The sequence below is a fragment of the Ahaetulla prasina genome, chromosome 15 (genome assembly GCF_028640845.1).
Source record: "Ahaetulla prasina isolate Xishuangbanna chromosome 15, ASM2864084v1, whole genome shotgun sequence".
Classification (NCBI taxonomy): Eukaryota; Metazoa; Chordata; class Lepidosauria; order Squamata; family Colubridae; genus Ahaetulla; species Ahaetulla prasina.
In genome coordinates, this window is record NC_080553.1 from 18804187 (window position 1) to 18817337 (window position 13151).

Consider the following 13151-nt stretch of genomic DNA (forward strand, 5'->3'; position numbering starts at 1 on the left):
CTACCCATTCAGAGAAAGTTAAGGGCGCCAGGAATAGCGCATCCGCTCAGCATCTCTTGAGGGAAAATTGCAATTTACAGTTTTTCCCCCTTCGGCATCGCACTGCTATATTAGAGATCTGTTTTAGAGCACCTTAACCATCTTGAATTATGATATATGCATACTGTTTTTGAACTGTGCTGTAGAGAGAGAAGAACTTCTAGTTAAAAACAGATAAAAAATGTTGGGACAATATACATTTTTGGAGATCTTAAGATTACACTGCTTACTTTCAGTATTACACAAAATGGGAGAAATATATCTAAAAACACTAAAAAATGTATGCATATCCAGAAGACAATTTTTTGTGCCTGCTGTTATATTCCATGATGTAAATATTATGTGGTTTAGCACTACTGAATATTAGAGCATCTAATAATTTGTTATTTTTTTAAAGTGTTAAACTAATAATCAAAGTTTTATTTTGGTACATTAAGTTACTTTTATCTTCAGAAATATTTAAAAAACCCCGAGAATTATGTTTTAACTAAAAGGCATTTTCATGTTATTTATTTTTTAAGTCTGGACACCTTGGTTTATTTAATTCCCTGTACAATTTTTTTCTTCATTTTCTGTTTGTTATTTAAATAATAAGGATCCTTTTCCAGTTGGGTTCAATAACTTTTTATTACAGTTTTCATAAACTTGCTGGATTTCCTTTGTCCAACCATCCCCAATAAAACAAGTTCAGAGGAAAAGGACCTCTCTTGTTTTCCCCTCCTCTGGCTTCAGGTGTCTTGTGAGCGCATGGGCCTTTTCACAATCTGTGAAAACACAATCTGTGTTGGTGTTTAGCCTGCAGATTTGCCAGGCTGGGCAGGCTGGTAATCTTGAATGCCACTCTGCAGAACCGAGCTGTTGTGACCAGGCCCCAGTAGGTAGTAGGAAATTCAGCCAGTGTAAAAACAAACAAACTTTATTCGAACAGCTGAGAATTACTTCATTCTCAGCATAGTTCAACTAAATTAAAGCAAATTCCTCCCAACACAGTTCCTCAGTCCTATCACCAACTTTGGTCCAATTAGGCAAACTGCCAAAGGCCTTTCTTGGCAACAGTTCAGAAGACACCGATACAAATGCAGCAAGACAAGGAGCAAGTCTATCAACGTTGTTTTCCGGCAAAGAGCCCAAATGCTGTTGCTGGTCTTTTAAACCTTATGGGAGGGGCCAATCATCTCTTGGCCATATTCCTGAGTCGTCCTCTTTGCTTGAGCTGCTCTTGCCTTCTGGCAGCTCTTCTCATGCGTGCATTAGGAACAGGCTCCTCCTGTTCCTCTGCCTCACTACTGTCAACCTCTGGAGGCTCTGGAGTGTGCACCTCACTCCCAGATGGCCCTGGCCCCACTTCAGCCTCCAACACAGATCCAGGCCTTCCCCAGCCTCCAGGACTGACCCACGCTCTTCCTTAGCCTCATCGCTGTCCTACTCCGTTGCCAGCTCCGCAGGCTGCTGGCGGACCACAACGAGCCTTGGCAGGGTCACACCTGGCTTTCAGGAAGAAGTGAGAGTCAACCGCCTTCCATGCTGCCCTAGAGAAGACCCGATGGAGATCTCATGAAGCTCTTAGGAGAGCAGCTCAGCTGGTGCAGTCAGAAATTCGGCTTCTGCAATTCTTATCGAAGCAAAATTGCCAGCAGATTGGATAGTAATTCCCAGCCCTGCCTTTGAACATCTTGCAGTAGAGCCTCTTCCCATCTTGAACCAACAGAAGATGATCCGGTTTGTTTGCTTGTTTTTCAGCAGTTCTGCTGTGTGCATTGAAGCATGATGGAGGGGTGGTGCTTGGGGCTGCGTCCCTTTCCTCGACCAGGTGAGGAAAAGAGTTCTGTCTTGAGGTGAACAGGATCAGGAGGTCTTCTCTGCAGGTCTCTGGCTTCAGATAGTTGCCTGCTTAAGGTAGAAAGGAGCCCTGGAGAGTTTTACATAGATTTCTCTTCATCCAAAAGTTCATATATGCTGCCATCTATTGGATTTTTTTTTTTTAAAAAATCACATTTTCACATGAAAATCAGTTGAGGATGGAAACCTTAGAGGACTGAGAGCATAATGACCACTTGCAAAGTCCCCTTGTGGCATTTGCCTGCAGGTGTCCTTGATGAGGAAGGTTCTTCCCCTCCCCAGGGTCTTCTATGGGGCTATTGAAGTTTGCCCCTGTGAAATTAGGGTCCTATGGTTACCCTCCGTTGGGCCATCTTCTTCTAGATGATTCATCCCATTGGGGGACACCTAGCTGGCCATTCTGGGACACCGGAGACGAGACCAGGAGGCCTTTGGGCTGATCTACCAAGGGTTGCCCTTGTTCCCATCAGAGATTCAGGCCATTTGCTCAGTTTGGTCTTTTTTAGTAGCCAAGTTCACAGATATTTTGTCCTTTTGAACCAGATCCTGAGGTTGAGCAATCTTCCGATTGTGAGCGTGACGCTTCGAATGGAAGGACAGCAGCTGGTAGCCATTGGCGCTGTTGGATCGGCTCCCCCCCCCAAATTCTTTACAGACATTCCTCCCCAAAAGCAAGTGACGGTTATCCAGTGACCACAGATGTTCCCTGAAACATTATCCTCCACAGCTCTTTGGAGCGTAAAGAAGAGAGGAAATGTTTTTGTAAATTGGAAGACGAGAAGAAAGAACTTCTCGAACAGCCCCCTTTAGGAGACCTCAGCCCATCATCCTCTCCGGAGCATTTTCAAGATCATATTTACATTTTTGGGGCACAAGATATTTGCTGGCATTTCTGCCACCAGAAGTGGGTGGCTTTTGTGCCCGCGGCGGCAGGGCTGTTTCTAAGCTGGGCCGTCAGTTTACCCGAGATGACGATCTCAAGGTGCGAGAGGCTGCATTGGGCGTGGTGGAAAAGTTGATGCCAGATGGGCAGCAGAAGTGGCATAAAGGCTCCCGGGAACTCCTTGGATCAAAGTCTTGATCTTCCAGGTAAGTCATCCTTATTTCTAAGATTGTGCTTGTTTTTAACAGTAATGACGGCCGTCGTCTTCAGGCTCATCATGATTACGATAGACGGTGAGCTATGTTACAGGTTAAGACCTTCAAACCAAACTTTGTTATGCACACACACGGGCTGAGACCAGTCAAAAGTCCGGCGACCACAGACCGCTTGCTTGGCAGAGGCACCCGACTTCTCCGGCCCAGCAGAAGTAGGCAAAGCCCTATTACTTACCCCAGGGTGGGCAGTGCTGGTCAGGGTAAGGCAGTGGTGAAATGTAAAATTTGTTACTACCGGTTCTGTGGGTGTGGCTTGGGTGGGGGCGGGGATTTAATGTGACTGGGTGGGCGTGACCAACTTTTTTTTTACTTTTAAAAGCATTTTTTCTTCGGCTGAAGAAGTTATAGAAAAAATGCTTTTAAAAGGCTCTGATGATCCCAACTGAGTTGCCTGATCGTCAGAGGCTTTTTTTTTTACTTTTAAAAGCATTTTTTTGCCCGAAGAAAAAAATGCTGTTAAAAGTAAAAAAAAACAACCTCTGGTGATTGTGTGGCTCAGCTGGGCATGGGGGTGGGGGCAGGGATTTTTGCTACCGGTTCTCGGAACCACCTGCCGCCATTGCTACTGGATCAGGCAATCCTGTCCGAACCAGGAGCATTTCACCCCTGGGGTAAGCATCTCCCTTGGAAAAGCAAGCTGTGGATTTCGATTGGGCTCTACCAGCTGATCCCAAAGGGGGGCGGGGGGGAGGCATGCTTGGAAAAGGATGCAGGGATCTTCTTGGCCACTAACCAAGACTTCTGGGCAGTAGATGGATCTGGAATAGCCCTTGGCAAAAGCAGAACATTCACTCCCCTCAATGCTCTTGGCGAAAGGAAGCTACTTCTTGGGAGTGAGATCTAGAAGTGGTGGTTGTGGTGGGTGATACTATTTAACTTAATGGATTGTGGTTAACTGTGACCCTTGACTTGCTGGCTGGGGGAATAACCCCTCTCACCTCAGCCTGGGGGGACAGAATTCAGAGTCCAAACCCACCTCTGTGCTCCGCCATACGTGCAGGTGCTGACCCCCAGAGTGTGACCAAGGAAGAGGGCCCCAGTCCTCCCTTCCCTGCCCAGCTGGTTGGCAGGGTGCCTCTGTCTCAGCCAGGCAGCCTGACACCCGGGTGTATTTTTAGCCATGACATTGCCTCCTGTTCAGCTGCTGACTCTCATCTGGGGTGGGTGGAAGGGGAGGGGTCCTCTTAGCCACTTCTCCCATTCTCCTCCTCCTCCTCCTCCTCCGGGTTTTTCTGCTGCTGCTGGGCCTGGGGCTGTTTGCGTAGGAAGCCGCTTGTCTGTGGTCAGCCAGGTGGCTGATAGAGAAGGTAGGTGACTTCTGTGGCTACATGGGGGGTGGGGGAAGAAGCTGGGGAGAAGGTCTGGGGTGGACCCTGCCTTGGCCTCCCAAATGCCAGCCTGAGGGTCAGCAGGTGGCTATTTTTAGCGAGGCTCAAAGAACAGCCTGCGGGAACGTTAGAGAGCCATGGCTGAGCAGGGCCTTCCTTCAGCCTAGGCTCTGGGGCAGCTCAGCTGGGAAGAAGTTCCCATTCTGCCCTCCTTTCTCCCTGGATGATTATCCACCAGAAGTGGACAGGGCTTCTTCTTCTCTTTGGTCTCGATCCCCGAGGCAAACGGGGGACCCAGCCCAGGAGGGGCAAGACCCTCATTTTCCAGACCCACTCCTGGGAAAGCCGACCTAAGAGAAACACCCCCACCACCACCACCCGCCTCCAGCTCAGACGCTGGGAAACACCAGGGGGACTTTTCTTGAAAATCTGAATGCTGGAGGGGGTTGGGAAGGATTGTGTGTTTCTGAAGACGTTTAACCTTTTTCCTGTAAATCCGGAGAGGCCTCCAGATCCTTGGAAGGCCCTTCAGCGGCTGATCCCAGTTTGGCTTGGGAGATGATGTGGGTGGCTGGGTGAGAAATCGGCACCATGGAATCTTAAGCGTCCAAATCCGATTTTCCTTTGAAAGGCTACTGTAACATGTTTTATGGAAAAATCCTGGAGATGTGGGTGCCCCCCTCGGTTACAGAAAGGAGTCTTTCTGTACCCCAAATCTGGAAAAGTCAAAATCCAAAAGATGACAGGCGCAGTGATTGTTGACTGTGTATAAAAAGAACAAAGTTGCTGGGAAGAAGTTTGAGCGGGGGGCTCATGGAGAGAAGAGTGCCGGGTCTCATATGGGTTCACGGATGGTGCCAGAGTTGGGCTTCCTGGAAGGCTTTCGGGATTTCTAGCACAGGCTTTTGACCAGCCACCATGTTTTGCCTGGGTAATTGTTTTCTTTGCTGCTCCCGTGCGGCCGGAACCCGCAATCAGTGTCCACATCTTGTTCCCCTCTGGGGGAGGGGGTGCTGACCTACAGTGCCAGGGAGCTTCTCACTGGGCTCCTTCCAGGGTGGGAAGGAGGCGGGGGGGGGAGCTCCCAGATTCAGGAATTGAGCGGCCAAGCTGGGAAAAGGCAATCCAGGCAAATGGCGGAAGTTCATGCTTAAAAATATTTTTCCCCTTTTCACTCACTTGCCATCCCTCCCAGAAAATGGATTTCCAGTTGCTTCCCAGTTCTCAGCAGTGACCAGATAAAGGCTGGCTATCTCCCTTTTAGGTTCCTCCCACCAGGAATTGCCTTGTTTGGAAACCGTCTTTTCCTTCTGTCACCAAAGTGCGATTAGGTCTTGTGGGTGGGTGGGTGGGTGGGGGTCCTCTGTTTTGAACCGATACAGACGCCCCGTTCATGAAATGAAATAATCCAAGGCCCTGTTTTGCTCCCCATGAGTGTCTTCTCATGAGCCAGATTGCCAAATACTTCAGGGTGTGTGTGTGTGAATTTTGTTGCTGTGTTTTCTGTAAAGATAGAAAATGGGTTAATCCAGAAACCAAGTGAGGCCTTTCGTGTCAACACACTCTGCATGTGGCAGATTCATGCCGTGCCCCCATGCCATTTCTGGTTTCTCCTTAGGGTGTTTGATGAAATTAAGCTGGGAGCGTAAACCAGGATTGTGTAAGTCCAGGTGCTATGTGATAGCAATGGTGGCTTATTTTTTTTTTTTAATTTACATTTATATCCCGCCCTTCTCCGAAGACTCAGGGCGGCTTACAGTGTGTAAGGCAATAGTCTCATTCTATTTGTATATTTACAAAGTCAACTTGTTGCCCCCCCAACAATCTGGGTCCCCATTTTACCTACCTTATAAAGGATGGAAGGCTGAGTCAACCTTGGACCTGGTGGGACTAGAACCTGCAGTAATTGCAGGCAGCTGTGTTTTAATAACAGCTTCTTACAGCCTGAGCCACACCGCGGCTTAGTCCAGAAGGCAGAGGGAGACGGCTATGGAAGCCCAGAAAGCCGAGAGATGATTCTGGGCTGTTGGACCCCTGACCAAGCCTGGCACAAGGCGGCTGAGAGGGATGTGGCTGGGCCTGAGATTGGCAGAAGTGGCCACCCACGAGGACACGTCCTTGTCGGTCACAGCAGGGGTGGCCTCCCACCATGGTTTCCAGCTGGGTCCCTGGCTGTGGGTGGAGGCCGGGCTGTGCACTGGGAGGTCAGTGCAGCAAAGGAGCCATGAGGCCGCTGGAGAGCAGGGCCGGCCTCTGGCCAGGCAGGCTGACCCAAACTCTGCAGAATGCCCAGGGCAGCCCACTCCAGCTTCTCTGCTGGGGAGGAGAGATCGAGTTTCTGGAGAACGCCTGCCCCCCCCACCCCTCTCTCTCTGGTAGCCGAAGCTCCGATTTCAGCCTGTCCAGAGGGAGGAGCTAAAGGTGGCAGGGCAGCTTTGCCAGTGGCCTGAGGGGGGAGGGCAGCAGCGCCCGAGTGGCCACGGAGCTTCTTGTTCGAGTTTCCATTCTTGCCTGCGATGATTGTTGCTGCTTTTACTGTTTTGCGTAGATATGTTTGAACTGGATTTCTGAGGAGTTTCGCCTGTGGTCGAGGGGACCCAGCCAGCTGACAGTTAAAAATGTCTCCATGGTTACGGGGGGGGGAATGGGACTACCAAAAGATATTTACATTTACGTAGATTTTAGCACTTTCCAATTGCTTCAAGACACGCTTGGAAACAGATGGCGGTGGGTGGAGAAGCGGCCGTCCTTTTTGTTTTCTGATGCATTATTTGTGGCTGGGTGTGTGTGCGTGTGTGCGTGTGTGTAATAACAATAATCAGAATCCTGATAATAATAATTATGCCCCTAATTTAGAGGGTTCTGGGAGCCTGAATGGAGCACTACCTTCCGCTCTGGGCCACCACCCTCTTTCCACCATAGGTCACCCGACCTCCAGCCAGCAGGAGCCCTTCTTCTCTTGTCCTTTGAGCCAAGCAAAAGACTTTTTATATTTTCAAATTCCATTATTAATATTTAAACCATTCAATATGTTGTCAGCTGTTTTTTCATTTTCTTCTTTTCTCTCTTTCTCCTTCCCCCCCGCCTTTCTCTTAAAATCCTTTACTCTCTTTGTTTGCCCTGTATTTCTATCCATTCTCCTCTTTCCCCTTTCCCTTGTTCCTATATTTTCACTGTTACTCCCAAAGTAAGGGCCTCCAGTTTCTAAGGGCTCTTGATAAAGTAAAGCTTCTTCAGGAATGGGTGTTTGTCCTGATCTCAGTTTAAGACCGATGGGAAGCATTTGAGGAATTTCTCTCCTGGGTGCAGGAGAGACTTGGGAGAAGATTTAGGCCAGCTCAACCCCTGCAGGTGGTCAGCAGTCCCTTCTCATTGTGTCCTGCAGGGGCTTCTCTCTTTAGGTGGAGCTGGGGGGGGGCTTTTATGCCCCCTCCCTCATTTGCACAATAATTTAGCTTGGCTTCTCTGTGCTCTAGGCACAACAGGGTGACTTTAATGCTGAGGCATTTTGAGTGTTGGAGGTGCCCAGGGGTGGGTGGTGGGTGGGAGTGGCTGCTAAAAGCTGTGAAGGCTACATTTCCAAGAGGTCAGCAGTTGTCCGGGGAACCTGACCCAGAGGCTTGGGGCTGGGAAAGGAACAGGAGTGAAATGCTCCCGGTTCAGACTGTATCGCCTGATCGGGTAGCAATGGCAGCGGGTGGTTTGGAGAACCGGTAGCAAAAATCCCTCCCCACCTCCCGCCCATCTGAGCATTGCGATCATCAGAGGCTTTTTTTTTACTTTTAAAAGCATTTTTCTTCGGCCAAAAAAAATGCTTTTAAAAGTAAAAAAAAAAAGCCTCTGATGATCGCTCGGCTCAGCTGGGATCGTCAGAAAAGCCTTTTAAAAGCACTTTTTCTACAACCTCTTCTGCCGAAGAAATTGTAAAAAAAATGCTTTTAAAAGTAAAAAAAAAAAAAAGTTGGCCATGCCCACCCAGTCACATTACTTGTCCACCAAGCCGCCCACAGAACCGGTAGTAAGAAATTTTACATTTTACTACTGTGAAGGAGGGCTGTGTCGCTCGGCATGGGAGTCCAAGTACTCAGAAGCCGCTGGAATATTGTGGAGGGGCCAAGGGGCTGCCTGGAAGATGGGCCCGCTCAGCCAGTGAGGGTCCCTCCAGAGATCAAGGTTTCTCAGGGTGGAGACCTTGTGTCTGTCCCCCTCCCCATCTTGGAGTGGGAGGGGTTGGTGAAGGTTGTGCCTGTGAGAAGGAGCCAGCCTTCAAAGTGGTCTGGGACAGCAGAGGCACAATCTAGGGTGCCCTGCCCCGCCTGGGTCGCCGAATGGGGTGAAGGGCGTCCGACTGAACCTGACCGGTCTCTCCTCTTCTTCCGGCCCCTGCCTGGGTGCTCGCTCCCTCCGGACGCAGGCTGCTGTTCCGTGTCTCCATCCGCCGTCCGTCCTTGTCTCCATCCGTGAAACTCGCCCTCCCCTCTCTGAGTTGCCCATCCCCACCTCAGCATGGCCATCTCGTCACGACTCGCTCTGTGGGAGCAGAAGGGAAGTGGATTTCCTGGCAGACGCAGCCCGCATGAGGCAACGCGGGGAGCAGCATGAGCTGTGGGGAGGGTGGGGGGAGCTTTGGTGCCCTGAAAAGACCCCCCCCCCCCCGCCACCCTCACAGGCCCCAAACAAAGGCCCTGTGGCTGCTGGGCTGCCCTCCTTGCCATTAACTGCTCGGATCCTCCTCTGCATTGTTGGCTTCCTTTCATGAGCTTCTCTGCTTTGGACTAGCAACTAATTCAAATTTTTTGCCTCAGAGTTGAAGGCCGTTGAAGCGTCATATCTGTCCAAACAAATGGGCAGTTTCCTATATCTTAAAACTTGCAAACGGGGCGTGTGTGTGTGTGTGTGTGTGTGTGTGTGTGTGTGTACATACGGAGCAGTGCTGTTTAGCAAGCATCTTTAGTTCTGTTAGAACCTCTGGAGCATGTGCAGAGCGCCCTCCCCCCCCACTCCGCAGGGCATCTGGGGCTTCGGCTTGGTCTTTGAAGCACCTTCTTTGCAAGGGGGGAGGGGAGCTTCTATGGGTTGGGGAGAGGTCTTCTCTTCCATCGTCCCTGATTAACAGAACAACTTGATGTGAACAGATTAGGGAAGAGGACCGAAGCCCCCCGCCGACTTCCCCACCTTTGCCTTTCTCCATCATTCCTGGGGGGTTCATCAAGCAGCTTGTGCGGCAGAACGAGAAGGAGTCCAAGGCCCTGAGGCTGAAAGAGGACGTTGCCTCGAATTCCCAGGAAGATGTGAGTGGCCAGAGGGGGGGTGGGCTCCTTTAAGCCGGGAGGGGCAGCTGATGGAGTACCAGCTGCCTGGAGATCTTCCCCGAGGTGGGGGTCCCCCTCTGGAGAGGAGGCTGCTCCAGCAGCCCTCCTTGGGGGCATCACATCCTTGTTGGACGCACCAGTAGAGCCAGTCTGGATCGCCCTGCAATGTGTCAGTGGCCCTGGAGCCCCCTCCCCAGTTCTCAGAATCCCCAGGAGGGGCCTCCTTTGCTTGGGCTTCTACCTTGCACCTCCCCCCGCCATGCTTTGCCCCCAGGGAGAAATCTCTGCCCCCTTTGTGCCCTTCGGTCCCAGAAGGTTTTTCTTTGCTTCGCAGCCTCCTGGGGAGCCGGTTGCGATCAAGGAGGCCGACCTCTTGGAAGTGGAGGGCGACATGGCCAGCAGCAAGGGGCAGCTGAACGGGGAGAAGCTGGCAGGGGAAGGGATGGTGGCGCTCCCGGAGAAGAAGACCCTGCCCTTCAGGATAGGCCCCCCAAGGAGGAATGCCAAGCTCTTTGGGCCCGATCTGGGCCCAGCTGCTCCTCCCAAGGCAGAAGAGAAGGTCCCCCTGGCCGGAGGGCCGTGTCCCAAGGCATCTGCTGCAGAAGCGAGCCAAGGGCCGCTGGACTCCAGGCCTGGCATGGCAGCTGCACAAGGCAAACGCATTGAGAGCCCAAGGAAGGAGACGGCCCAAGGAAGGACCAAGCCGGGCAGTGGGGCCAAAGGGACAGGGAAAAGGAAGGGGGCAGAGGGAGAGGAGCTGGGAAAGAAGGGGGAGCAGAAGATGGAAGAAAGCGCAGAGAGGGGAGTGGATGTGGCTGAAGCCAAGAAGGGGCCAGGAGAGGCCTTGGCAGCTGCCAGCTGGGAAAAGGGAGATGCCAGGAAGGGACCTGAAGGAGCCCAGCAAGCAGAAGTTCCGGCCGGAGGAGGAAGGGAGCAGGGAGCCTCTGGAGCAGCAGAAGAGATAAAGGGGAGCCTGGAAGAAGTGGTGGGAGAAGGACGAGAGCATCCCGAAGAGAGTTTCCATTCCAGCAAGGTGAGAGGGGAGCTGCTGGGCATTTGGCAGCCCATCCTTGCCTCCGGGGCCTGGGTGTTGGCCAGGCAGGACCTAATCCTCGGAGGGCCTTGGGGGTGGGGGTCTTCTCCCCAGACTGTGCACCTCTTGCCCCCCCCCAAATGGGGAACAGTGTTTAGAATTCTTTTTTTTTCTTCCTTGTTTGAATTTGATGCACAGCCCTCTGGCTCTCCCCATCCGCCTTTCCATTACGGATGCACTTTGCATCCATAAAACATGGCCCCTCTCTCCCCCAAAGGCTGCTGTGATTGTAGGTGTGACCTTTTTGTGCAAGAGTTGAAACTGCACCCGCCATGGGTGCCCTGGGGAGACCCCAAGTGAGGGCTAAAAGGGGACACAGTCTTTAAGTGGGGCAAGGCCTTCAGAGGCAAAGGGGGGCAAGAGGCTGGAGTCCCTGAGCAGTTTCCACCCCACCTTTTTAAGAAAATCGGTGAAACTGTTGGCTCCCCAATTCAAACTGGGAGCACTCAGCCTCCCTCCTCCTTCGGCAGGTCTCCGAGGACGCCTGGTTTGAAACAGAGAAGCTATGGCTGTTTCAGAAGGATAAATTCATTCTTGGTAGGTTTGACTTGTGCAACTGAGGGGCTGCATCGGGCGGGGGGGGGAGGGCACACAGGAGCAGCCCCCTCCCCAATGACTTTGGAAAGAGGGGAAGCACGGAGGAGGGAATGAGTTCATGTCTTGTGCTGGGTTTTACACTTTGCCTTATTTTATTTGTATGTTGTCGCTGAGACAGTTTATTATTTTAGGATTTGATGATTTAGGAGGGTTTTTTTTTAATGTTTCATGTACCGTGGATGTTTTAATTAATTTTTCATATCGTAAAAGCTGCTGAGAATCCTTGAACTCTTGTGGAATATCAATGCGATAAATAAGTAAAAGGCGAAGATTGTTCTCCCCTTGCTGCTTGCTTTTGGACTGGTGTGTGTGTGTGTGTGTGTAAGGGCACACGCTATCTCGGTGAAGACTGGAGCAGCTGAGGCAGAGGAGAGAGGAAGGTGGGCAGGCAGGGTCACTGAAGAAGAGAGCCACAAACACTTCCCACGTGGTGGGTCCTGACCCAGAAGAGAGCCCGGGTAGCCCCCTCCTGGGCTGGGGCTGGGGGCTCCTGCTGAGGTGGGGGAAGGTTCGCTGCCTTTGTGGAATGGCTGTTCAGGGACTGGATCCCAGCGAGGTTTGGCCTCAGAATTAGTCTGGTTTTGCAGCCACTGAACTGAAGCCTGATGTGGGCACCCTGGAGCTGCCTCCAGGAACCGTGCGCGCTCGCCTGGACGCCGATGGCTCCATTGTGGAGGTGGGCGAAGAAGAGGTCCAGAAGGTGAGAGTTTCTGTCCTCCACTTGAAGGCCCATTAGATTTACGGGGATCATTTTGGCAGGATCCCCTGAAGGCATCCAGTCGGGGTCTCTTCCATTCCTTTGGCTGGGGGAGAAGCAGGTGAAACAGGCTTTCTACTAGCACCACCACCTCCTCCTCCTCCTCTCTCAACAGGCCAATCCACCCAACCTGGACTACACCGAGGACCTGGCGGCTCTGGTCAGCCTGAATGAGGCGAGTGTCCTCCACGTTCTCCACCAGAGGTTCCAGTCGCAGCTGCCCTACACCTTCTCTGGCCCTCACTTGGTGGCCCTCAGGCCGGTTCCTTCCACCGCCAGCAGCTCCAGAAAGGTACAGTAACCTGGCGGTTGGGCGAAGGGCTGCGTCCTTTGGGGGGGGGTGTCAGACATTTGTTTCCCCTGTGACCCCTCTGGCGGGGGCCCACCATGGTTGTGCATGGAACACCCTGGCCCATGTTTTCCCAGGCCTTCCAAGGCAGGAGGGACAGGATGTCTCCACACCTCTTTGCGGTGGCACAGAGGGCCTACTGGAGCCTGCTGGCGCAGAGGCAGGACCAGGCCATCGTGGCCCTGGGCAGAAGCAACACGGGAAAGACCACCGCTTGCCAGGACATCCTGGAGTACCTCGTGGCCACCGCGGGCAGCCTGGACAACCGGGTCACAGGTAGGCCGTCCTCTGGGCAGACCCCGCCCAGCAGCCTTCAAATCCCAGAGGGAGGGTGGCAGTGTGGGGCACGCCTGCGTTCTGCAGAGTGTTTTGGCTTTGCAGTGGAGAAGATCCAGGCCATGTTCACAGTGCTCAGAGCCTTTGGCACGGTGTCCGCTGGGCCCAACGGAGCCTCCACCCGCTTCTCCATGGTCATGGCGCTGGATTTCAGTGCCTCTGGGCGTGTGACGGCTGCCCATCTCCAGGTAAGAGGATTGATTGGCACCGGCTGCAGGAGGTGGTGGTTCTGAAGCACAGCAGCCCCCCACCCGCCTTCTGACATCCTCAGTGGGGGACCCCTCGCTGTGCCCGGGTGAGGTGCTACCTCCTGCTGATCCAGAGTCCCCCGCCTCTCTCCCAC

General features: G+C 52.4%; 1 protein-coding gene across 1 annotated transcript in view; it reads left to right on the forward strand.

Moving 5' to 3' along the window:
- Positions 1–4188: 4188 nt before the first annotated feature.
- The window catches only part of MYO18B (myosin XVIIIB), a 48741-nt gene continuing 39778 nt past the window's right edge, over positions 4189–13151 (forward strand). Inside the window, exons 1-9 of the mRNA XM_058158481.1 lie at positions 4189–4343; positions 8779–8907; positions 9498–9655; positions 10011–10709; positions 11240–11306; positions 11954–12066; positions 12239–12415; positions 12550–12748; positions 12854–12996. Coding sequence (XP_058014464.1) covers positions 8871–8907; positions 9498–9655; positions 10011–10709; positions 11240–11306; positions 11954–12066; positions 12239–12415; positions 12550–12748; positions 12854–12996 — 1593 coding nt within the window. The 5' untranslated portion in view covers positions 4189–4343; positions 8779–8870. The remainder of the gene's footprint in view (positions 4344–8778; positions 8908–9497; positions 9656–10010; positions 10710–11239; positions 11307–11953; positions 12067–12238; positions 12416–12549; positions 12749–12853; positions 12997–13151) is intronic.